This window comes from Sinocyclocheilus grahami, unplaced genomic scaffold (genome assembly GCF_001515645.1).
Source record: "Sinocyclocheilus grahami isolate Dianchi unplaced genomic scaffold, SAMN03320097.WGS_v1.1 scaffold324.1, whole genome shotgun sequence".
Taxonomy (NCBI): domain Eukaryota; kingdom Metazoa; phylum Chordata; class Actinopteri; order Cypriniformes; family Cyprinidae; genus Sinocyclocheilus; species Sinocyclocheilus grahami.
This window is the reverse complement of record NW_015505503.1, coordinates 241,868-267,813: the sequence shown is the minus strand read 5'-3', so window position 1 is coordinate 267,813 and position 25,946 is coordinate 241,868. Positions and strand designations below refer to the sequence as shown.

General features: G+C 36.7%; 3 protein-coding genes across 10 annotated transcripts; 1 reads left to right on the top strand and 2 right to left on the bottom strand.

Moving 5' to 3' along the window:
• Positions 1 to 2,484: 2,484 nt before the first annotated feature.
• On the top strand, positions 2,485 to 5,350 carry LOC107602301 (GTPase IMAP family member 4-like). The gene is made up of 2 exons (XM_016294765.1): positions 2,485 to 2,544; positions 4,060 to 5,350. The coding sequence occupies exons 1-2, from the start codon at positions 2,517 to 2,519 to the stop codon at positions 4,911 to 4,913; spliced, it is 882 nt and encodes a 293-aa protein (XP_016150251.1). The 5' UTR covers positions 2,485 to 2,516; the 3' UTR covers positions 4,914 to 5,350.
• Positions 5,351 to 7,620: 2,270 nt separating this feature from the next.
• LOC107602327 (interferon-induced very large GTPase 1-like) lies at positions 7,621 to 18,921 on the bottom strand. Of its 4 annotated transcripts, none has more exons than XM_016294801.1 (6): positions 18,862 to 18,921; positions 15,836 to 15,946; positions 15,645 to 15,728; positions 15,318 to 15,398; positions 14,664 to 14,695; positions 7,621 to 12,626 (listed from the first exon to the last, which is right to left on the bottom strand). In XM_016294801.1, the coding sequence occupies exons 4-6, from the start codon at positions 15,382 to 15,384 to the stop codon at positions 7,935 to 7,937; spliced, it is 4,791 nt and encodes a 1,596-aa protein (XP_016150287.1). In that variant the 5' UTR covers positions 15,385 to 15,398; positions 15,645 to 15,728; positions 15,836 to 15,946; positions 18,862 to 18,921; the 3' UTR covers positions 7,621 to 7,934. The 4 variants fall into 4 exon arrangements, with proteins under 4 accessions (XP_016150287.1, XP_016150288.1, XP_016150286.1 ...); XM_016294802.1 differs by having other exon boundaries at positions 15,663 to 15,728; XM_016294800.1 differs by having other exon boundaries at positions 15,690 to 15,728.
• Positions 18,922 to 19,659: 738 nt separating this feature from the next.
• On the bottom strand, positions 19,660 to 24,300 carry LOC107602300 (nuclear body protein SP140-like protein). 5 transcript variants are annotated; one of them, XM_016294762.1, is made up of 13 exons: positions 24,148 to 24,300; positions 23,896 to 23,994; positions 23,606 to 23,739; positions 23,310 to 23,363; positions 23,148 to 23,181; positions 22,881 to 23,021; positions 22,412 to 22,545; positions 20,815 to 20,883; positions 20,550 to 20,668; positions 20,367 to 20,466; positions 20,187 to 20,246; positions 19,948 to 20,088; positions 19,660 to 19,835 (listed from the first exon to the last, which is right to left on the bottom strand). In XM_016294762.1, exons 1-13 carry the CDS (start codon positions 24,242 to 24,244, stop codon positions 19,767 to 19,769), a joined length of 1,251 nt encoding a protein of 416 aa, XP_016150248.1. In that variant the 5' UTR covers positions 24,245 to 24,300; the 3' UTR covers positions 19,660 to 19,766. The 5 variants fall into 5 exon arrangements, with proteins under 5 accessions (XP_016150248.1, XP_016150249.1, XP_016150246.1 ...); XM_016294763.1 differs by having other exon boundaries at positions 20,550 to 20,665; XM_016294760.1 differs by having other exon boundaries at positions 19,664 to 19,835; positions 20,367 to 20,469.
• Between the last annotated feature and the right edge of the window lie 1,646 nt (positions 24,301 to 25,946).

Sequence of the window (25,946 nt, the reverse complement as noted above, 5' to 3'; positions counted from 1 at the left end):
ACTTGAGCTATTTAAAACAAGTACAATCATAGGTGCTGATTTATGCTTCTGCCGGTGGGTGCCCAACCTCTGTAACACCCCCCCCCCCTTTTTTATTGAAAGCGCAAATATTAAACCAAATATGGTTGAGCAAATGATATGGGCTTATCACTCAGCTGCGTTTACATGGACCCTAATAATCCGATTGTAATAGGACTAGAAGCACAATCAGAATAAAATAAGTCACATGTAACCACGTCAATCGGATTGAATTGGCCAGATCCGAATAAAACTTCAATGGGATTGTAAAGGGTGCTTATTCCTGTAATCCGAGTGAGAGGACATGTAAACACTTGATCGGATTGAAACCCGAAACTGGAAAGTACTGCGCATGTGCAGTGACGTAAAAATAGCGTAATGATGTATGACACACAGAACGAGCTGTTCTTCCTGGTGAATAAAGTGTCGTAAATGAGTGTCCCGTCATTCTAAAATTCTGCTTTCAATTACCGTCTGTGAAGTGGAGCAGGACAACGTCCCACCAGTCCGTGTTTAAGACTCTCATCAACAGATGACTGGTTTTGGGTGCAGGAAAAGGGGCACTTTATAAAGCAGTAAAAGTAAGCAGCACAGCACAACAGTTCATGTGCTGGTCGTCGCCTAATTAGGACCCGAAGTAGATAAATATCAAGTGTGCTTTCTAAAATAGTATGCGACATATTCATGCAGTGTGCTCTGTGCGCATGTCAAAAGATTCAATCTGATCAGAAGCTTGTGACATATAAATGCGCACATGTAAACACTACGTTCAGATTCGTCAATCAGAATGAATTCATTCCGATGGAAGCAAAAAGTGTCAATAACTAGGCCTTGAAACTTAGAACTTGGTGTTCGTTTTCCAGTCTTTTTCTTTCCAGCGATGGTGCACTTGATGAAGAATTCAGTTCGCGAACAGAAACACTGCAAAATACATTACCAAGAGTCAAGTAAGTTAGTCAGACATTCGATAGTAATAAATACTGATGTTAACATACAGGGAAAATGTGTAACGGATGCCTCGCAGACGCAAAGAGACCGCTCATCTTCATCACAAGCCCCGAATGAGAAACTGAACTCGCCCTGAGACGAGCCCTCAAACTCATCCGGAAGCTCAACCAGAGGACACGAAGTGTGAGAAACTTTTGTTTCATCATGCGCTTCCCCGGCGCACATTGCTGTGGCCTCTTACCCGGAAGTAGGAGAGCATCAAAATTTGGGAAGCAGCAGAGATTTGCCTTGTCCAAATACCCACACTTGCAGTCTTTGCACTTGATCACTTGACTACTTCTATGACGTATTTCCTGTATTTGGCCCAAGTGTTCAAGTGAGGATGAAGACCCCAAGTGTGTATACAACTTTTCATTACCTGATGGGACACACTTATAGTGTAGTAAAAACGCAAGTGTTTACAGTTTTAATTTTTATTTTCAATACTTTGCATTTTAAAATAAACTTTTAAATGTCTGTTCAGCAGTCCCTATAACAGATGACACAATTTAATTTCTCACGCTTCTAATTAAGTGATAAAAAGCAGTTGCAAATGATGTAGAAAATAAATATAGGCTACTCACCTTTGCACCAATAAAACGTGAAGCACTTTGTTTTACTACCAAAATATATGTAATATCTAATTATTATTCATATTTAACTTACATTGGAAAGGTTTCCGTGACCTCTCGCGATCTTGGCAAAAAGTCTCACGATTTATTTCCAGAACATGATGCATGATGGGATACACTAAGCCTCCAATAGCAAGATCGTGTGGATTTAGTGTGCGTTAAGGGCACTGCACTTTGGCGTTTTTAAGAACTGGGACAGTCGTGCGCACTTACTTCCTGTCACGCGTACGCGCTCTCAAGTGGCCAAGACCGCAAATGTGGGTATTTGGACAAGGCAATTGTCTTACTTTAGGGAGTTGAGAGGGTCTGTATTACTTACTATTGAGCGTAACGGTCAACTCGGATCACGTGTGCCTTAATAACCAATCACATTACAGCCTTGAAGTCAATGAATTTCAGTCAGAGTTGTGCGACACTCAATCGCCATTTACTGATACTATAGGAATAAATGAGAAGTGGCGTAAGTTGAATCCCACCTGTCGCAAAAAATCAGTGACTTTTCTTATAAAACGGCCTTTTTTCGGTGTAAACTCTAAAAATAGTTAAATCCAAAAGTATTGTTTAGTGTAAAACATGTTGAAGATTAGCCGATAGGCTCTCGATTCATTAAATGATAAGCTGTTTCCTCTAAAAAGCTGTTTATTCAGCGTAGTGAAGCCTCTCCTCCACTGACATCCATAAAAAAAACAGCCTCTGATCTTCTTTCCCACGTACTGACAAACCGGAAGCATTATCATTAGCGTTACGCTTTTTTGGCTAAAGGTTGCAGGCTTGCCTTCTAGTGACTTTGGAAGCAGTTCGGGGTGACCGGCGGTCTTTTAGAAAAGAACACAAGCCGCGAGTGCAACGTGCCTATGGCCATGTCCTCGCAAGCGGAACATGAACCATCCACGAGGGCTACTTCAACGTGAGCATGGCCCAAACACTGAACGCAGTGATCGTGCCAGACAGTCGCTGGGAGAGATGTAGAAACCGCATCCAGAAGGGCACAGATGGAAACACATTATAGAGAATAGAGAATATCTCGAGTTTTTCCCATGGGTGCTCAGGGGCTCGGGCCTATGAGTACAATAATACATATATTTGGGTGCAGAGATAATGTTTGACATTGAATGAAATCAGTAGGAAACAATGTGAACTACACAAGTCTGAACAATGAGGATTTCAGTCAGTTTTCTGGAGAAAGACCTGTCAATCATTAAAGGGGTCATATGATGTGATTTCCATTTTTCCTTTCTCTTTGGAGTGTTACAAGCTCTTGGTGCATAAAGAAGATCTGTAAAGTTGCAAAGACTAAAGTCTCAAATCCAAAGAGATATTCTTTATAAAAGTTAAGAGTCAACCACGCCTACCTAAAACGGCTCGTTCTAACACGCCCCCACATATCTATGTCACTATGTGGGAAGATTTGCTTAACGCCGCCCAAATGTTCACGCAAAGAAAAAAGGCGTAACTTTTATTCTCGCTGTAGTATTGTTGTTGCCGCCGCCATGTCATGAAGGCACTGTGTGTTTCGTCGTGAAAGCGAAACTACTTTGTTTGGTCTTCCAAAAGAGGACGATATCTGCTTTGTCATGCCTAGAGCTGATCCGTGCTGGTTGCTGAGGAAATACTACAACTTTGCGCTGTTGATCGCCGGATCGGCTTTCACGAAGCGGAGTCCAGCCCGGGGTCGTCACATGTGGTTGCCGCAAGCCCGCCGAACGCTCCTTCGTCGAATCCACCGGCCACGCCGTTCTCAAGCCCTCCGGCCGCCGCTCACTCTAGCCCGCTGTGTGTGAAGCTGTGTTTCGTTGTGAAACCGAAACTACTTTGTTTGGCCTTCCAAAAGAGGACACGACTAGAAATCAGTGGTTAAGTTGTATTTACAAAACTGTTCCAGAACAGTTCAAACCAAATATTCAATATGTGTGCAATGCATTTTATGGAGGACTGTTTACTGATCCTGGTAGAGTAGACTACAATGCCGGCTGTTCTGACTCACAGACTGTTTTTTGAACCTTAAACCACATAAACACATTTCACTACACCAAATACACAAAATAATGTTATTTTTAGCAACATCATATGACCCCTTTAAATCATATAACCTTGTGTTGTTTTTAAAACTGTATCTTATGACTTCCATAGTATGGACAAAAAATACTATGGAAGTCAAAGGAACACAGAACTGTTTGGTTACCAACATTCTTTAAAAAAATTTCATTTGTGTTTCTCAGACATACAGGTTTGGAACCGCATGTGGGCCAGAAAATGATGACAGAATTTTCATTTTGGGGTGAAACGCCCGTTTAAATGAATATTTATGCCATTCCAACCTGTATGACTTTCTCCCATGGAACACACACAAAAAAAATGTTATAAAAAATATATATATACACATATATTTCAACATACTGTACTGTGCATGATCTTTTTCCAGCTGAGGCAGAGGAAGTACGCATCATGTTACTGGGTGCTAGAGGGTCTGGAAAAAGTTCATCTGGAAACACCATCCTCAGATGTAACGCCTTCAACACGGACATGCAGCTGAGCAGAGTCACACAGTTCTGTGAAAGAGCTTCTGGAAGCATCAACGACCGACCCGTGGCCATAATCGACACGCCAGGACTGAATAAGATCAATCGAATGGAGAAGGAGGTGATCAGGGACATCATGAAATCTATCTCGCTCTATAAGCCAGGACCACACGTGTTTCTGCTGGTTCAGCCGGTGGGAAACTTAACCAATGAGGACAAGAACATACATAAATTAATCCAGAACATGTTCGGGAAGAACGTTTGGAACTACACAGTTGTTCTGTTCACACATGGAGATCGACTAGAGGGGAAAATGCCAAATGATGTGATCGCCAGCTCAGACAAAGACCTTAGAGACTTTATCCGCACATGCAGTGGAGGATTTGTGTTCTTCAATAACAAGAACATGGGAAACTTTGAGCAAGTGACCAAACTTCTGGAGAAGATTGATGCCTTGGTGGCCATCAATGGCAGAAGCTGCTACAAAACGTCATTTTACCCGAGCTCAGAGAGAAAGATACGTGAAAAACAAGAGAAGATTCTGGAGGAGAGACAGGAAGAGATTGCACGAAAGGAGAGAGAGCTGGAGGAGAATTATGAAGATAGGGAGGAGTTAGAGTGGAAAAAGCGTGAGCTCTGGAGAGAGGAAGAGGAAGATGCACGGAGACTAGCCGAGAATCCACCAAGACGCAAATCTCTAGCAATAAATCTCCCCAGAGCCCCCTCATCTATAACAAAATCACAGATCATTCACTAATCAAACCATTTTATGAGCAGTTCAGGACCTTTCTCATGAATAATGGAGATGTAATATTCCCTGTAGGTGATGATCTATACATTTTGCACTGTTCAGGTTTTACTTTGTGCCTGTTTATTATTGTTGTGCTGTTTTAATTAAGTGCATTATTAATTGTGTACGTAGGTAATAATTCTTTCTTGTCACTGAATAACCGACTGCATATAAAATGTAAACATTTAACTTACCACAGAAGTTTAATTAAACTGAAAATACCACTATGTTCCCATGATACTATTATACTATGGTATTGGGGGTCAATATAACCTCTTTGGAACCTTTGGGTTAAAAAACATGGTTCCCTTCATCTCAGTGGCATAAGATTTTGTGACTTTTTCTACATTATCTACACACACACACACACACACACACAAACTGGGCTTGATTTGGATGTTGTGAAGGTATGTAAAAAAAATGTCACACTCATGACCCCACATTGAAAATGCGATAGAATACAATTTCTCAAATAAAATAAGTAAATCTGGCATAAATCTGAACATTTCCACACAGAAATGAAGGCCTGGTACTAGAGCACAAATGCAATGTAGAATGGACATGCTCACTTACACACTCACACACACACACACACACATATACAGGTGTGGCTGCAGCAGAGAATTTTCATAGAATTTAGCAGAACACAGAACACATGTGAGTGAGACCTAATGCACGCACATGCACACACACATTATTATTATTATTTATTTACATTTCATTCATTAAAATAAATAATATGCAACTACAGACTGACTCTAAGCCTTAGAGTTTTAGATGTGTCTTACATTTCTGTGCCATTTTGTAAAAACAGACTCTTCAAAACATCAAAAACTACAAAAAAGACAAACATTTGAAATATTAAATTTTTTGAATGAATATGTATTTTATAATCTTTATATATGCTGCGTTAATTGTATGAAATATTTTAATATTTCCCCGCTCAGCCTAGTGGGTGGTCTTCTTTTCTTTTTCTTTTTTTACCTCCAAGCTCGAGTTCTCTGCCAGTGACCTGGGAGCTTAAGGGTTCTGCACAGTAATATATGTGTGTATATATATATATATATATATACACACATATATAGAAGTAAGAAAAATACTTCATATCTCCCAAATCACAGCATAAAGCTATAGATGAGAACAAAAACATTTATATATAATATGTATAAAAATTTTTTTTTTTTTTTTTACAATCACTCAGTAAATGTTTGGGGTCATATTGACCCCCAAACACCATGAGTGTAAACAGGAAATGAGGAGAATTTAATTATGAAACAGTTCAACTGTCATTCACCTCTAATGCTATAAAAATATGAATACTGCTGTAATCTGTTTGCTGCAATTCTGTTACTGACCTTCTTCACTCTCATTGATTCTCACGATTTAATGCTGTCCTCTTCTGGTAATGACTGTAATGACTGGTTATGATAAATGGTCTCGGAGGACTTCAGCATTTTTAGATAATTTCAAAAAGATGATGTATAGTCAGGCAATTATTTTATTAAAAAAAAAAATGACATTAACAATGGTTAAAATGCTCTAAAATATATTGTTAAAAGTTGGTTAGCTAATTAACTAACAATTAAATTAACAAATGAGACCTTATAGTTAACAAATAAGAATTTATTGTAAAGTGTAACCAAAACATTTAATTAAAAAAGGATCTGTGAAATAATTATGTAAAACCATATTACTACAGTACATATTAGCTAATTCTATGTATTTGTCATTCTAACTGATGGAAACTGAAAGAAACAAGATTAGGCTTTCTTATCCTATCCTAAAGATAGGCTGTAAGACAAACTCCTGTTTACTTTTTTACAGTTATTTTAATAAATCGCCATGGTAACACCGTTTGAGATATCCAAAAACCATTCACAATTTTGGTACCTCAGTGTTTTGGCATCATGTTGACAAAATCTGGTGTAAATCATATCACAGCAATTAGAGGAGTATATATAAGAAGAATATATATAGAAGAAGAATTTTAAAGTTTGAAGTGTTGCCATGGCAACAGTATTTAAGATATCAAGAATCCCTTCGCAGTTTTACATCTGCCGTGTTTTGACAAAGTTGAAGTTTGAAGCAAATCAGGTAAAAATGAGAGTCTGCTTAAAAAGCATTTTGAAAATGACACTTCCTGCTGCCAGTTGGTGGCGCTATAACTTTGAATCCTAATAGTCACATCCATGTAATTGGCCTCATACAACGAACAAACTGCTGAAGTTTGATCAAAATCAGCCAATGTATGTCAAAGTTATAACAAGCTTCCTGTTTTTCATTTTTCACCACGGCCAAACCGTTCAAGATATAATAAATCCCTTAGCAATTTTGCATCCTCATTGTCTTGAGATAACGTTAAATGAGTTTGGAGAGAGACTTTCTGCCCGGCCTTGATAGCTGACGATTCCAACATGTGTGCCAATTTTCAAGAGTTTTTGAGCATACCCCTCATAGTCGAAAAAAAAAAGATGAAAAACAATGGTGTGCAAACAAAATTATGAGATAAACCTGAAATTATAATTTCTTACCTTAAAATTGTTTTTGTCCTGTAAATAATTGACTCTTAAGAAACATTTACAATAATAAAAAGTTTAAGAAAAAAAAACATCTTTATTGCAATCATTGAAGTAAACAGCACAGTATTCAGTAATTTCATTGGAATACTAATAATATGATGTTACAGGTAACAGTGTCGGTACAAACTACATCTACATAAAGTAGAAAAAATATATTTTTTGAAATTATTTAACTGGGGAAAAAAACAACACTAAAAACACTCTGGAACATAAAAGGACACTAATGGTACATATAATGTCTGTATAAAATAATTACAAATCTGCCATAATTGTATTTATAATGACATCTCTTCATAAAAAGGCCTTTAGAAAGTGGTGAGAACAATAAAACTTATTGGCAGTAAATTCCAGGCTTTACAGGACACTGTGGTTTCACAGTTTATTTAAAAATTTAAGGCAGCGATTAAACTTACAGGTATTTCTCCAAACTCTCTATAGCTTGTTCTTTTGTGTAGGATCTCCATTCATATGGAATCTTACCACAACCACTGAAAGTTTTCTTATAATACTTTTCCAAATCAGTCTGGAATCGACACACAAACCACTTCCAGTATGGCAGCTCTGAGAGATCAGGCGTGATGGACCAGTTCTCAAACTCTGAACCTGCTGTTCTGTACTCTTTCCATAAAACTGTGTCATCTTTTTGAATATCCGGGAAAAAGTAACTGTCACTTGCCACTGAAGATGTGCAGAATGCCAAGCAGAGATGATTTGTTCCTTTGTAAATCATCCCCCTCATCCCACAGTTACGATGGAAGGGAGCAATATGATCCCCAAGATGGTCTTCCATTGTGTTAACACAGACAACTTTACAGAAGGGACACTGGATCCAGCAGCACTGGCAGAAATGTTCAATCAAAAAGGTATCTGGTGGTTCCCTGAACATTTCCATTTTAATATCAGAGGGTTTTGTTAAGTCTCTGTTCAACTCTGCTATTATGGGATGAAGTTCTCTTTTCACAACCTCCACTAGAAGTTCAAAATCAGTGATGTCCTGACAGCAGTTGCCAGTGAGATGTTCTTTACTGTATTCAAGCTCGTCTTTCAGACAGTCTGAGAAGATCTCCAGCCACATATTGGCATCTCCACTTTTATTCACGACTTTAGCTGTTGCCATTTCAGCAGCTGTGATGACACGTTGCCCCTTTTGCTTGATGTTCCCACTAATCATTGCAAGAGCTGATGAGTTCTGCCCTGTTATATATGATTTCACTTCAGCTTTGATGAAATCTTCAAAGTGGTTCCTTGGGAAATGTATGTACTGAATAAACTTTGGAAAGTCCTCCTCCTCTGCTAGTGCTTTCAGAATGTGTTTCTCCAGGTTGGACCTGTTGCCTTTGAAAGCTGGAATATTTGTCCGCATCTCTCCTGCTAGATCATTTGCAGTCTTGTTGTAGGCACTCTGGAGAATGGGGGTTTTCAGCTCACTACAAATCAAGGCTCCAAATACTGTAACAGATTTTGCACCTTTGCAGAATCCCTGGAACACACTGTAGTATTCTGGTTTCTTTCTCTCTAAATAAATCAAGGGATCATTGGTGTTTCTGAACTCCTGATGGAGCTTGGCAAACCTCTCACCTGCCCACTTACAAGCACTGATTGTCAGGTCAACTGTGAACTCTTTCTTGAATTCATATTGTGCGTTTATGCACTTGTGGTTTTCTACATTCATTTTTACAAGCTTAGCAATTTCTTGAATGTAGCTTTTGTTGTATCCTGTCTTTGCAACTGGTTTTGACCTCACCTGGTTCACAGTTTTATGTAAAATACTGTTCAACAGTTTTTGTATTGACTCTTGTTCTTCTGGTGGAAGGCCACATTTTTTGTTATTCCAGAATTTTCTGATGGGATTTACATATGTGGTAAAATCAGTGATTTGATGTATGTGTTCATATTTATTTAATCTGTCGCACACAAGTGCTTTTTCGTGAATTTCAGATATTATTGTAATTATGTCACTTTCTAAGTTAAGATCATCAAAAGGTTGAACATCCCCTGTCAACTGAGAGACCCACGTTTCCCACACAGAATCAAACTGTGCCTTCAACTCATTCTCATCTCGACCTTGTTGTTTAAGACTTAATGCAAGTTCTTTGCTTTTCTCTAGGAGTTTTCGCTCATGCAGAGTTTTCTCTCCATCCAGTTTGAAGAGAGCTTTCCTTTGATAGATGATGTTCTCTAGTTTTCTTTTTGCGTCCCTTACAAGATCCCAATGCAGGTGCGTGATTTTTTCTTGAAATTTCAATTCCCACTGAATCAACGTATCCCTTTCTTTATGTTCTTCAAAGTAATGTTTCATGGACTTTTTCACCTCTTCATTGGTGTCCGCCATCTCCTTTTCCAAGTCTCTACTCTCAACTTTATTGAGTAGCCTGTTGTTGATTCGGTTGTGCAATTTGTCTTCAATCTCCAGCATGGCACTTCTGAGACTCCAGGTATTCCTGAAGCTGAAAACAAAGTTTTCATTCAGAAGAGCGTTCCAGAGGTCTCCAATACGATCTTTGAACTGTGCCAGTGTCAAACCTTTATATTCTGAGGCACGGGAAAGAATAGTGCTCTTAAGCTCCTGCACATTTTCACTGTAACAAGGATTGGGTGGTGCCATGGGTGGGCTGCCTTCCCAGAGCTGGGCAAAGTACCTCACATCAGTCTTTATATTAAATTCAATGACGTCACTAAAACATTCTGCACCACAGACTTCTTCTTTAGCAGCTAGTTGAGTCATCTCATCTAGTTTCTCCTGCAAGTGTTTTTTCCCTACCATGTTCTTCTCGCCCGCTGTGATGTCTCCAACGTTCTGATGTACAAACATGCAGCTGGGGTTCAGTCGTACCTGCTTCATCCTCAGGAAGGCTTGAACAACAATCTGAAGGATGTCCTGCATCTCAGCTGGATTCTCACCAAAAATGTTGATCAAAGTCATGTTTCCAAGACCGACCACAAACGTTGCCATTTCATTATCATGATGTCTCGATGACCTGCAAGGCAACTCTAGAGCATGAAGACCCTCAGTGTCTACAACAAGAATGTAGTCAAAGTTTAACTGTTTTTTTAGTTCCTCAGACACCTTGACCAGTTGCATGAAGGCTCCTTTGGTGCATCTACCAGCGCTGACTGCAAACTGCAGTCCAAACATGGCATTCAGCATGGTGGATTTCCCAGTGCTCTGGATCCCCAAAATTGACAACACAAATACTCTCGGGTCTCCCAGCAATTTAATTAGTTCCCCTAGAACCGCCTGAACCCAAATGAGAGGCACATGAGCAGCGTCACCATCCATCAGCTCCAGTGGGTATCCGGAGATCATGAGCTCTGCAGCAAACTGTGGAAGAGGCCTGACATCTAGTTTACATCCAGATCCTTTATTCTTCTTGTTCACAGATATATTTGATTCATATATCTGGCCAATTTCTCTTAGTATGTGCTCCAAGCCAAATGTGGCTGCATTCAGCTTTTCTGATAGCTTTTCTAGATGTATCTGTTCTACTGTCAGTTGCTCAGATTTATCATGTTCCTTTTTCAAATCCAGCACTTTTGACCATTTTTCATAATATTCATGATAAAGCTTGCAGAGATCTTTTGAAGTGTACTCATCCAGGAGGATCCCCAGCCATTTAAGGAAATACATCTTCTCATCAGCATTTATGGGATTCAGTTTTTTAATAAACAACTTCGAGAATTCACTGAGGCCAAATTCTTTCTGCTGCTCACGGATTTTGTGCATTTCGGTTTGTTTTTGGCTATTATGCATTTCAATGTTATCCCCTTGAGGTCGATGTAGTTCTTTGCTCTTTAGACACCAGTCATGCCACAGTTTTCCCTGACAAGGCAGAAATGTTTCTTTGATTTTGGACATTTCCTTTGTCTCCAGTAGTCTCATCATCTGCTCTGCTGCCTCTTTTCCTCTCCTGCAGTAGGCATCTTTCTCATCCACTGTGATTCTTGAATGTTCGCCCATATTCTCAAGTTTGAAAACTGACAGTGATTTCGAGAGGCACTCATTGATGGTTCCTCTAAGTTCCTCTGATATATCTGATCTACTTCTCTTATTCAAGCCAATTGTATATTTGCCTTCCTGTACCTTGGAAACCACTGAGTCTTCTTCAGTCAGAAGGCAAATAAGAGGCTTTGTGTTGTTGTAGAGCTTTTCTACTATTGTCATACTTTTGTCACTCTCATCAAGATTTGGCAGAAGTACTACATTGATTGAGGATTCTTCAGTCAGAATTTGTAGCTGTGTCTCATTTTCTTGTGCATCGCCATGAAGATTACAGAAGGCAATACAGTCTTGGAATTTATCGGTTTTCTCTCCAGACGGGCAGTACCAGGCGATCTCAACCACTCCATCCATCAGCAGACGGGATTTGGTGCTTCCACGGCAGTGTCTGTGAAAGAACGTGTCATGCCGTTCATTGATCAAGTTGTTCATTAATTCGGACTTGGATGAAGAAACTGCTGAAAACCTGAAAAAGGCAATCATAGGTGTCTCAGCCTTGTAGATTGTCTGGTTTTTAATTATGTTTTCATTGTGTGACTTCCAGCTTTTCTTAAACTGCCTGAAGGTCCACAGGGGAAATTCAATCTCTTGGGTTAATAGATCAGGTACAAGCAGAGGAAGAGCATACTGACATTGTGAAAGTTTAGTTACCATAAGTTGACGAAGGATATGATCTGCACAGTGAAACACTGCCATCTGAATGTCCATTGGGTGAATGGGCTGTATTTTGCCTGTATCAACATGCGCAGATCTCTTGAAAATTTTTTCAAAGGCATTACCACCTACCATATCAGAAACCATGGTGCCTTTCGTTTTAAGCGCCTGACTTTTGTCGTCTTTTATTGGAATGTGTCTTGCTTTGTAATTTGCCATCAGAAGTCCTTGTATATAAGTTTGAACCAAATTCTTCTCATTACATGGTTCGTGCCTTTGTATTGATGGAGCTACCTGCAGAAAGTCTCTTGACCTCAGTTTGTAAGAGTTTTTATCTCTGAGTTTGAGTCTACAGAAGAGCTTATTGATGTTTTCCAAATTGATCTGATCCTTGTCTTCATATTGGGGTGGTTCTTTTTCCAGTTCTCCTTTCATGACATCTTTTCTCTGCTGAATTATTAAAAAGCATTTTAATTGTCTTGAGTAAATAAAATTTCTATTTGAGAATGTTTATATATTTTTAATATAAGACATTAATTAAAGGAATGTTACGGATTCAATGCACATTAGTCTCTGTTGACAGTATTGACAAACTTTTAAAAGAACTCCAAAAAAAAAGGGCACTGGTAAATCATCATTTAAACAGGCATAAATAGGTGGAGGTGTGGAAGGCATTCTTTTTAAGGATGGGAATACTTTTCTATGTGGATAAATTTTGGAATAAATGTAATATAACTTGTAACATGTAAAATGTACATATAACATGTAATTCCTGCAAGTGGGGTTGCTTTATGTAACAGATCCTTTTGAAAATTGTTCTGAAAATATAATTTTTTTTCTGTATGGGACAGCAGATGAGAACAGTTCCTATTCTCTGTTTTTATTTGAACTCTATAAGATGAGGCATGTTACACCCAGGGCCCTTGAAAACCAGAGTTGCGACATGCTTTGATCTCGCCTCCACGCAGTCACGTGGTTCATGGAGCTCTCAATAGTTCCAAACAACTCACTGTGTTCACTGTATTTGCAGCAATTTCTTGTAAATCTTGACACATGTGCATTGATTGATTGTGCATTGATTACTGTGATAACTACAGTAGTATTTACAGTAGTATTTTATGTAAATGTAAAAATGAACACCTTAAGTGTAACTTTTTATCAATTAAATAAATGTACTATATTTTAGTTTAGTAATATTTAGTTAATATTATGAGGACATTTTTGGTATCAAATAATATGTGCAATAATTATGATCCATGACTGACCATTTAAAATATAATATTTTCTAATACATTTATTACAATTTATTACAATTAGTGTAGCATTTAAGGTTAAAATAGAGAAACATGTTTAAATTCCAGTGCAAAAAAGGCAAATTAGAGGCATTTGGTGACCGGAAAAATTATATTCATATGTAATGCCTTGATTTAACCGTATGGCTGTTTAATAAATATACATGTAAACAGCTCTAGATTAGTTGCTGAAAAGAGTAGTGCAGGTCATAATTGATTACTTTTTTTTTTTTAAGGTTTTGCATTTGAATATATATTTAGACATTATCAAACACTCGATTTTGGTAAGTTTAGATTTTTTTAAATGTTACATTTAAAAAGGTTAATCACACACTATTGTTATTTTATGATATTCAAAAACACAACAAGTGAATATTAATGAATGCAAGCAAATACGGAATTTAACCCAAGAATGACGTTTCAAATATTGTTTAAAAAACAATGCAACCAACAGCGTTCAGTGAATTATATAAAATATCCAGTGAGGCGCTAGGTTATTCCTAATGGGCAGGCTTCACAGAAACTCCTTGATTGCAGAAAGACTAAAAACTGTTGAAAATATGACAACTAGAATCAAGTTATGGTCGATATTAAAGTGTTGCTCACGTTATCTAACTGCAATTATACTCTAACTATCTATTATCTAACGATAAACATTAATTATAACGCGCTTTATAAAATAGCACTACTGGTTAGATTTCTGAGAGGTTAACAAATGCATTAAAAATCGAAAAAATGCAGTCATTTCTTCAATTTACCAGCGAGTGTCCTTGAGAAACACTGAAATGAATGGGCTTTAATGCTGGAACTATTGGTTACTTGGAACTATTGGCTGCTCTATGACACAGTTTACTTCCGCATTTCTCAGTTCCTATGGAAGTCTATGAAAGTGCCACAATTCTGGTTTTCAACGGCTCGTCACACCTAGGAACATTCTCTTGTCATTTACTGTCACTGTCAGGAACTATTTTTTAGTGGAAAGATAGCATTTAATGAATTTATTGTTGGTTTAATATTTGTATTGTTTGGTAACCGTTTCATAAAAGCAATAAGGTACTCGAGGCGTGCTATATTGTGAATACAGCACAGCTTGAAGTGGTTGCAGGCATTCCACTTCACAATACAGCATGGCCTCTCCTTATTGCTTACATATATCATGATAAGACTATGACTGAATTGAAATGAATTACCTTACCTTATAATCATGTTGTAGCTGAAGATCGTTGCCTAAAAATATAAATAAAGTCATTAATCTACATCACGCAGCATTTTACCTTTATTCTTCCATAAATTTTAATGATTTCTTGTTTTGTTTTTTTTTTATTAAAAAAAAATTCCATTAGCAACTTTAAAGAGCTTATGAAGTTTTTGTTACCTGGACTTTCAATGGAGGGACAGAAACATCTCAGGTTTAATTATAAATATCTTAATTAATGTTCTGTAGACGAACCAAAGTCTTATGGATTTGGAATGACAAGAAGCAAGAAGCGGAGTAAATAATGACAGAATTTTCATTTTCAGGTGTTATAGCAAACTAATAGCTGACAGATTTCCCTAGTTCACATCATTATTTGACAGACTGTGAGAGATGTACTGTACCTGATATATATCCAAATGTGGTATTGAATCAAATGGAAATCAAATCAAATCAAGTGAATCAGAATCCAATTGATTTGTGAAATCAAAAGTGTGGTTGCGGACACATGATTTTTCATGATTTGTTAAGGTTAAAATCTTTGTTATTATTAATCATTATCAACTCTTACCATTAGAATTGATACTTTAAATAATGCAAAATATTCTTAGCGTAGGCCTTATCAACAAATCAAAAAAGTTGAATTGCACTTACTTTTTTTCTTTTCTCCAGTTTCCTGCCCATACATCTTAGTTACACTGTTGTCTTTATGCTCTGCCATTGAATAGTGTATATCTGTTTACAAAACAAATACTACTATTTATAAAAAATACTAGTTTATAGGTCATTCATATTTGTTCAGTACTTTGTTCAATACATTGATGCTAATTTATACATCCTAAAATATAAAAAAATATGATCATATGTAAATTAACAGTATTTAAATGACTAAATGCTGTAAATTATTGCCCATTGTTAGTTCATGATACCAAATGCATTAGCTGATGTTAATAAACCCTGAACCTTATTGAAAAGAGTTACCAGTTAATTTAATCGAACCTGCTTCATCTAGGAGAACTGGCCTACCTTGATCCGGGAAATACTGATTGCTAAGTCTCAAAAAACCTGAAAGAAAGGAACAAAGTCAAATAAGAAGAATTCCAGAGAAGAAACAGTTAAAGCCAAGTTCCAAGACAGTAACAACCAAGACAACTAACGAACAAAGTACTTACTTGGCACAGTTCATGAATAATCATGGGAAGTAGAAAGAAATTAGTATGTCGAGCCAAAAAGGTTTTGTGGCCCAAAGTCAAATGGTGGATAGTGATCCTAAAGTTAGCCTGCTGGAGAAAGAAAACCAAAAATATTTATACATACAACACACTACAGGCCAGCCTTCATTACAAACACACACAACTCAAAACAGTCAAATTAATAATTCAAACATCAAATGGAAAATAAATAAATCTCTTTATGTACTTTTTAAAGATGGACATTTTGCCAAAATTCAAATAGGCCTACTTTTACACATGTCCGTTGCTAGGGGGAGAAAGGTGGCCTGGGATACCTTAGCTACACATACACACACAAATTAACTGATGTAGCTGTAACAATATGGCAAAATTGAGCCAGAAGACTCAAATAAGAGGCTGAAATCAGATTAAATTGATTAGTCAAAAAAAAAAAAAAAAATCCTGTTCATTTTTGTTACTTTTGTTGAATTTCGATGTTATGTGTAACAAAATGTCTTTCTCTGTGTTCAGGTTTAACTGTAGTAAAATTAATGCAAAAACTGACATTTCAAATCAACATTTAAATAAAAATCAAAACCTTTACAAAAAGTTGTCTTTGAGAATATCTATCTATACTGTATATATATATATATATATATACAAATCCACAACTTAATAAAAAAAACAACTAGAGAATGTATAAGCCTTTTTATATAGAGCTATATGAATCTAGTGGTTAAACCATGGAATTGAAGATGTTTTTCTTTTTTTACTCCCACCAGATGGCAGTAATCTTCCTTCAAAAACTGGATTATAAAGATATTGGGCACATTCAAGCACGGTTTCCGTTTTGCTACGGTTTCCGGGTTGAACTACATGTTTCCTGGAAACGGTGTGCAACGGGGTTTGAGATACGTTTTCTCTTGTTTGGTTGGTGTGTCAAACATGTCAGCCCAATCAGCAGCAGCATGTATATAAACCACACAGAGACAGCTCGCACAATGGGTCCAAGTAAAGTCGTTTACAAATGTGTCCGCTGCAGCTCGGTATACGCAACAACTGAAGATATTAGAAGACATGTTTGTTGTGAGAGTTTTATAGTAAAAATATAGCATATCAACATAATGATGTAGTTGTTTATATATTTTTAGCTTCATTATATAAAGCAAGTTTATTTATATACCTGGGCTGCGTTCAGCCCAGACAAAACGGTACAAAACGTGTTTTAAACGGAAACGGTGGTGCATTGAACACCCTGTTCTGATGACACAAGAGTTGCAGCTATGGCAGCTGAGAAGGCCATTCTTTGTGTTCTTTTTGAAGAATTTTTCAAAAATACGTGTTTAATACGGCAAAATATGCTCGATGTTACAGTCACCGCCCTTGCCATCCAGAATAAAAGAGAACATCCCAATCCAGTGAAGGGATTTGTGGAAACTGTGGTTCCTAATTTTTGTGATCCAACATTTGCCTCGCATTTCAGGATGAAAAGACAAACATTTCAGGTGAAGGATAATCCACTTCTTACCTCCGAGACTGTGTTATGATCTATATGACCTTTTTATTTTTATTGTGAGTATTAGGCTTATCATTATTGCTGATCACTGTTGTTGTACTATGATATTGTAATATTTACCATTATATAATTAGAGGAATATAGAAAAGTTTATGAAAGTATCACTCCATAATACAATAGCAAAATATATAAATATGCATAGTATTTTTGTTACATTAATCAGCAACACCTTCCTGAGGAAAGGATGGACCAGACGACATTGCAATTACTAAATGATATTTAGACAGACTTAAAGAAGTTCCATATCTATACATGAGCTCTTATTATTTCAGTTATTTATCTAAATAAATTCACAAGAGCAAGTATATTGTTTGCACATGTTTATTTACATTAAAGGCAAAATAACTGAAATAATAAGAGCACAAGTATAGATCTGGAACTTCTTTAAGTCTGTCTAAATATCATTTAGTAATTGCAATGTCTTCTGGTTCATATCCTTTCCTTAGGAAGGTGTGCTAAACACTGATTAATGTGACCTAAAAATACTATACATATTTATATATTTTGCTATTGTATTGTGGAGTGACACTTTCATAAACTTTTCTATACCCCTCTGATTATATAATGGTAAATATTAAAATATCATAGCACAACAACAGTGATCAGCAATAATGATAAGCCTAATACTCACAATAAAAATAATAAGGTCATATAGATCATAACACAGTCTCGGAGGTAAGAAGTGGATTATCCTTCACCTGAAATTTTTGTCTTTTCATCCAGAAATGTGAGGCAAACGGCAAGCGCGGTGACTGTAACATCGAGCGTATTTTCCAGTATTAAACACGTATTTATACCGATTTCATCAGGTTCCGAAAATTCTTCCAAAAGAACACAAAGAATGGCCTTCTCAGCTGCATCTCTTGCGCCATCAGAACAGGACATTCAACGCACCACCGTTTCCGTTTAAAAAAACATTTTGCAACATTTTGTCGGGGCTGAACGCAGCCGTCCTCTATTAAATATTAGAAAACCCCCCAAAACATTTTGTATTCTTTTCAATGGGAAAAATAAATTATCATAATTATCGCATATAAACACCGATTAGTATCATGAAATTCTCTCAAAATAAAAAATATTATTGAACAAAACTATATTACATTGAGTTTACTGGGGAAAAAAAGTTACATTTCAGGGGTTCAGTCACTTTTGACCGCGAACAACACAAGTGTGACCCCCAAATGAACAATACATGAATATTTTCGCCACATTTAAGTGTTTGGAATGCGTAAGTAAATCATTTTTTGTTCGTTCTCGACCAGAAAAATACAATTCCGCACTTAAGTTTCCACGACTTTCCAGCAGTTAAGAAGAAATACATAAAGCAAGCTATTGTGCTATAATGTTTTTTTTTTACGAAAATGTTAAAAACTGTGCTAGATTTATGTTAATCGTTGCAGGATGCTATAGCCTAGTATTTTGTTCTTGTATGTAAAACTCGTTGATTTACCTTACAGCTTCAGATTTCTCCACAAAGTGAATTTAGATCTTCCTGTCTCACTGTATTTTCAACTGTCTTGAAACCACACCCCCAAGTAAAAATGAAAGTGAATACTATCCTGAACTAAATCTAACAAAAAAAATTTGAAGGCCGCGCTTTGTTTATTATTATTATTTTACTGTTAAAGGTTAAAAAAACTACTATTATATATAAACTGAATATATATGACTATATATATATTGTGTGCCAGTATGACCTTGTAATGTGGGATCGATGTTTTGTTATTATTACTAAATGTCTCTATTTACATGTCACACTTTGTCCTAAAATGAATGTATCTTTGCATTCCACTGTGCTACTTTTCATTTAATATAACAGTATATGTTACATATAACAGTATATATAGTGCTATAAATTGTTTTTTTCTTTAATGAAATACAAAAAACTGCTAGATTTACTGTAGCTGCAGATAACAAATCTTTTTTTCTTGGATAAACAAGAGTTACAGGTTTAGTAAATCCAACATTTTGTATATATTCTAAGCCAGTGTTTCCCCAACCCTGTTTATGGAGGCACACCAAGACTGTACGTATTTTCAGTCTTCTCTTAATCAAACACACCCGAATTAACTCTTCAGCTTGATAATAGAGACTCCAAAACCTGAAAGAGATGCAAATAAGGGAGACATGCAAAATGTGTACTGCTGGTGTGCCTCTAGGAACAGGGTTGGGAAACTCTAAGATAGTATCAGATAAGCACACAAGTCAGAGAAACACATTCAGGAATAACTAATTGTTCACAACAATTTTTTATAAAGTCTAAATATGCTTTCTTTATTTTTCTGTTATAATTGTACAATTCACACAAATGTTACCACCAGGTCCAACAAAGGAAATCTTTGTTAAGACGTGATGTTACAGCAGCTTAAAAATGATTTCAAGTAGTTCCGTCAGCCTAGAGGTCATTCTACTGAAGTCATTATCCTACGGAGAAGAAAGAGAGAAATGTAGATTTCAGTCAATAAAAAAGTCCATGTATATGAAATTGTTAAGACTCCTGTCATTAGTAACATTTGCAAGCCCAAGTGAAACTCACCCTTTTGGCGGTGCAGTGGTGGAAAACATATTCAATATCTGAGACAAACTCTTGCACTGTTCGATAATCATTATTCTCCAAGTTCAGCTTCACTCTGCCCAGCATCATGGGACCACAGATGTTCTCACTGAATCCTGGAACCTAGACACCAGCAGTGTAGCCGTCACATACTGTACATATACACCACATATGCAAATAATGACTAAGAGGCAAATTAAGCTCGTAAATATGAGATTTACTTTGGCACAGGGGTCGGTCATGCTCTCGTGTAGCAGGTGTAACAGCAGGTACTGGCAGTGCTAGAAGAGAATCAAACAGACTGTAACTGTTAAAGGATTTTTGTCTAAAAAATGAAAGAAATGTTGTTTTGGATCCCATTGACTTCCATTGTATGGGCTAAAAAAATGCAGAACCTTTACCAGTGTGTACTGAGAGACTGGAATGCTCAAAATATCCTGTTGGGTCTTTTGACTGGAACTTTTCATCTTCTTCATCACACAAAACGTGCAGCTCCACTGGCTTCTGTGCACACAAAACACACACTATTACACAAAGTCAAACATCTAGTCTGTCTAATCCAGCATGATTTCTCTCTCTCTCACCCAGGTGAGTCTTCATGTACAGCTGGTAGGTGACAGTGTGAATGAAAAGCTCGTGGACATTCATCACAACACACGAGAGCTCCCTCAGAGGGACACACGAAACACGCGTCATCATTCTGCTGGTACAAGAGTTCATACAGAAATAAAACTATACTGTTATGAAGCACACTGCAGAAATAATTTCAAGTGTCAGTAGTTGTGATGAGTTTTGGTGGTCTTTGTTGGTGCTTTGGCATGACTGTAAATGTGAGTGACGATGTCTTACTTGGTTCTGATCCGGTTCTTCGCAGATCTCACAGTCACAGTTGGCTGTATGTGGTTGCAAAATGCTTTTCTGAAAGTATGTGAAAACACATCAGTATTGTGTACTGCAAAAACATTTGATCAGACCCTGTCATGACAACATACAGCATTTTTTTCATGCATGATATGAAAAAATATATATTATGGAAGTCAATGGCTACCATTGACTGTTTGGTTACCAACTTTGTACAGATGAAAAAAACAATCGTATAGCTTTGGAACAACTTCAGCGTGAGTAAATGATGACAGGATTTTCATTTTTGAGTGAGCTGTCCCTTTATATATACAAGTATACAAAAACTTAACCCTTGTGCAACCTTTTGGTCATTTTTGTCCTTTTCGGTTTTGTTTTTTTGATCATTTTGTCAAAGTGTTATTAAATTTTGGCACAGGTGTGTATTTTTATTGGAATTGTACTATTTCACTTCCATTTCCTTTAATAAATCTGTTTTGCACTAAGTACAAAAATTTTTTTCTTCTCAGGACCTTAAGGACAAAAATGTCCCCATTGAAACCCATTAAAACTGCTATTTTTAATCGCAGTGCCATTCAACTGTAAAATTATGCAATTTTTGTTGATAGGCTTTCATTCTATTGGCAATTAAATTCTTTACCAGATGGTGCCATTTTTTCAGGTTTGACCTATAAAGAAAATACTCGCTTTATTTCTGTTTTCTGCTTCTGCATATTATAGAGCCAATTGGATAAATAATGCAGCTATAGTTGTGTGGGTGTGTTGGTATGGATGTCAGAGTGTGGTTTGTATGTGTGTCATAAACATTTTTTTTTGCGTGTGTGTGTTCTTGTAATATTTGAGAGAGAAAAACTCTACTGCAAATCACAAATCCAACCACTGTGTGCACCAGCAGAGTTTTGCTGGCATCTAATGGGGAAAATTTGGTACTGCGCCCAAACAAAATCTTACTGAACGCTCATTTTTTGAGATATCAACCTCAAATTTGGAATACAACTTGTTTAGATTTATGGCTTAGATTTTCTAGCAGGTATGGAGTTCAACATGTTTCATAAAATATATATTTTATATAAAACATCGTTCATAAATCATTTTCATAAACCTAAACATCTAGAACTTTTTTTTTGGTTTCACTTTTTAAACTTTTTTTACTTCAAAAATAATCTGCCACGGGTCTTCTTTAAAATGAGACCAAACTTAACTCTGTGCTCCCAAGCTTCAAATTTTTATGACAGTTTTTTGACATGGACATTTTTGTCCACTATGGACCTATGTATAACTTTTTTTAATTGACGCAAAAGGGTTAAGAACCCAATAAAAATAACACTGATTATAGCCACATAAATACGACACAAACATCATGCGTAATCTTGAGTAATCTCTGAAGTTCTCCCAGGTTTTCTTAGGATTTAATACAAATGTAAAACAATGTTAAAGGACCTTCATGGGGCTATCACACCACAATGTGATTGCCTTGTTTGTTGATAGCCACTGTTTGTTTCTCTGAATATCATCAATTTAAATTAGAAATGTTCAAAATTCTAATTGTAAAGGTTCTTGTTTACTATTTAGTATTTTCTTTTACCGTTATAAGCTTCCCAAGAGGCATCCCATTGGACAGAATGTCTTTCTTCCATGTTCCATCTGGTTTGCTCAATTTGATGAAATCCTCAGGCGTCAGCCAGTGGTTCTCTGTTCTTATGCATCTCCCACAATACCCTGAGATAAAGACAATACTGAGTGTAAAAGTCTTGTACCACTGCAGTCAAGCAGTGCATTTATATGCATTGTCATTAAGTGAGAGAAAAAACAATACGGGACTCTGCCTACAAATACCCTGATAGCGCCTCTTGTAGAGGTATCATCTAAAAAAGTGCAGCGAAAGGTAAAGGTATTTCAGGTTTTGCAGAAATGTAGGCAGAGTCACATATTTCCAATGAGCCTGGCTTGCAAGAAACAGATAACTTGTGTTCAACATTTTTTAGTTGTGCATGTAAAACACTGACAACATAATATTTATAATAACTGTTATAAAAACATTCCCACTCACAGACCTTTGGAAAATCGATATTTGTGTAGAATGCCAGAATCAGAACCACAGGTAACAGGTAGGACTGGACCTTTAAACATGTTCATGTCAACAGCATCATCATCATCATCATCGTCTTGATTGTCTTCGATCTTATCGGGTGATTCTACAACAAATACACAAATATTCACTAAACAGAATATTAAGTCTTTCTTATTCTGAATAACTGTTGCAATGATCTTATTTAAAGGAATATTTCTCCAAACAATTAAGAAAATTAGTCCCCGTTTACCCTGTTTTTCCAAACCCACATGGCTTTTTTTCCCCTGCAGAACACAAAAGGAGAAATTTTGATGAACATCTTGGTCACTCTTAAGTCACATTTGAAAGCTTTGGCCTAGAAAGTTTAACTCCTCAACAAATCCTATCTACAATGATCGAAGAGCAGCCAAACCTTTGCATCCTGAACCCTGCTTTTTTTAAAGGATGTATATAAAAGAAATCCATCCTATGAACAGAAAAAGAACAAAGTTAGAATATGTCATAAATGTAATTATATTATCTGCATTGTGTCCATTTTTATTTCAGGTAGCTGTTATTTGTTTAATTTGAGTTTTTCAAATGATTTACTAATAGATCAGACTCACCAATCACCAAGGCCATATTAGAAAAAAGGGAAAAAGGAAATCATAATTGCACTTGAGTGTGCATTAGTTAAAACTGTTATTGAAACCTGCATGTCTTATGCACCTCTATGAGTTTCTGGAGTGGAATCCCTTTGCAAAGGATGCTGGTCTTCCACTTTTTGTGCCTCTCCTTCAGCCCAAACCTCTCAAACTCAGTGGGCTTGAACCACTGGCCCTCACTGAAAATGCACTTCTGCTCTAAAGACAGAAAATGATTTATTCAACCACTACTGGAATGACATGTTTTTGAGCACCTGGATGCTCCAGAATTACAATCTCGAGACATTCAAAAACGTGTAGCTCTTCATTAACATCACTCAATTCTTTAACATATAGAAATGTTTCTGCACCTACTATCATAATATTTATTCAAATACAGGACACCCTCTTTACAGCCACATGTAACAGGAAGTTGAGATTTGTTTTGAGTGTTTTTTTGTCCTGCGGATGATTCTGAAACAAGTACAATCAAAATCAGTTAGGTGAAGAAGAAAAAACTTCTCAATCACATATTAGGCAGTGTAAAATGTGCATTTATTGTCACTTCTTGATTTATTGCCGTTTTGACATTATATTAGTAAAAATATATATACTTTCTGGACTCACTGGGGCAGTTTTGTCTCTTGGCTTGTTTCTTCTTCTTAGGTTTAGAATGGGAGGACGACCCCATCTGCTGTCTCTTCGTACAGCTTTGTTTCTTCATCCTCCTTTTTTATCCCTAGTGGTGGAAAGAGTACTGGAAATTTGTACTTAAGTACAAGTACTGTTACATTGCTGAAATAATACTCAATTACAAGTAAAAGTACTCCTCTCAAAAACTACTCAGAGTACTAGTTACTAGTTACTTTTTAGCTGGCGATATTTAATGAATTACCCAAAAATATTCATTCATATCAAAGATCTATGTGAACAATAGCTACTTTGAACAAAACCCATTTTTATTTTATTGACAAAGTACATGAATTAGTGGTCATGATACAGGAATTTCTAACTTCAATACCTTGAAAAATATCAGTATCAAAGTACCCGTGAACAATGATCAAAGTACCCGTGAGCTGGAAGTTGCAACTGACTTCAGTGTTGGGATGTATTTCCAAGTGAAACAGAATATTGAATAAAGGGCAGGGTTTTATTGTGGTGCACCTCCAATCCAGAGGTCTTGCTCATAGCAGATTCACAGTTGGATAGTGGTTAAGAAAATCTGCTTGTTACGTCTGATATCACGCTTCACCGCTTCTGGGTCCTAACGCTCTGCCAGATGCCCCCCAGAAAACAACAAACTGTGCAGATACACACTCACAATGTCATGTAATACTGAAAAATGATAACCCTAACCTTTATCTCCATACTGAAATCCCAGATGGCCAGACAGTGATTCAGCTAAAATATTAGTGAGCAAATCTGAGACACTGTGAGCACGGAGACTGTAGTGTGCACAGCAAATATTTGAAATGCTTAGCATAAATATGTAATTTTAATTAAATAGTGCTCATAAATGGCTGTTGAGATAGTATTCTCAAGTGAAATAAGTAGAGGCATGGACCCAGAAACAGCAGTCCTTATGTCATACTTAACAAGAGGATTCTCCCGAAGCCGTCAAACTGACGTCATCAGAGCCAGAACGCCAATCCAGAGTGGAAGCGACGGCAGACCATTTTTTTCCCAGTGCATTGACTTGCATGGTTCAATTGTTCACAAGACTAGCAATGTGCACTAAAAAAAGTAGGGTCATTTTTTATTTCATGACGACTAATCTTTTTCAATACCATTGGCAAAACTACCACATACTGTATACTGCCATATAGATATTTTAATATTGTTTTTGTCGATCCTTTTTTTCAAGGCAATCATTATTTCAAGCTTTGAAATTGGTTTAATCCAAGTCTTCTAAAAAGACACATTGGCTTTATATGATGAACAGATTTTAATATAGGCTTTTATTTACATACATATTGTTAGATCGGGTCTCCACGCCAGATAATATTTAGGATCCAGCTCTGGACGCCAGATCCCATCAGAAAATATCAGTTTGTCCAGTAACAGAATAACTAGTCAGCAGCACTGTTAATACCCAAACCCTGTCAACAGCAAGTCTTGTCTGGTATCCAAAAATACCCAAAATGAGTGTTTAACAGTCTTCTGTCAGTCAAGAAGTAAACAGAGGAAAGCCAGAGAAGAGCAGAAGCAGGAGACGAAGTGATGATGGTAAAAAGTAACAGAGTTTATTGAACAATCTTAGTTGCATATGTCTCAATGTTCAAACTTCGTCTGCCCAGCACAAATTCAACATGTACTGTTATACCAAAACTGCTTCACAACAACATCCCATAAACCTTGGGTTTCCATAAACATTCCCTCTTATCTATCTCTATTCATACAGACAAAACAGTTCATGAAACCCCACA

Coding starts and splice junctions, on each gene's coding strand:
- LOC107602301 (XM_016294765.1), top strand. CDS start 2,517: ATGAACCATCCACGAGGGCTACTTCAAC. Junction 2,545..4,059: donor TCCACGAGGGCTACTTCAAC/GTGAGCATGGCC, acceptor ATCTTTTTCCAG/CTGAGGCAGAGGAAGTACGC.
- LOC107602327 (XM_016294801.1), bottom strand. CDS start 15,384: ATGGCAGAGCATAAAGACAACAGTGTAACTAAGATGTATGGGCAGGAA. Junction 14,696..15,317: donor AACTGGAGAAAAGAAAAAAA/GTAAGTGCAATT, acceptor TTATATTTTTAG/GCAACGATCTTCAGCTACAA. Junction 12,627..14,663: donor AGCTACAACATGATTATAAG/GTAAGGTAATTC, acceptor TTAATAATTCAG/CAGAGAAAAGATGTCATGAA.
- LOC107602300 (XM_016294760.1), bottom strand. CDS start 24,244: ATGAAGAAACAAAGCTGTACGAAGAGACAGCAGATGGGGTCGTCCTCC. Junction 20,470..20,549: donor GTACATGAAGACTCACCTGG/GTGAGAGAGAGA, acceptor TTGTGTGCACAG/AAGCCAGTGGAGCTGCACGT. Junction 19,836..19,947: donor ACCACTGCACCGCCAAAAGG/GTGAGTTTCACT, acceptor TCTTCTCCGTAG/GATAATGACTTCAGTAGAAT.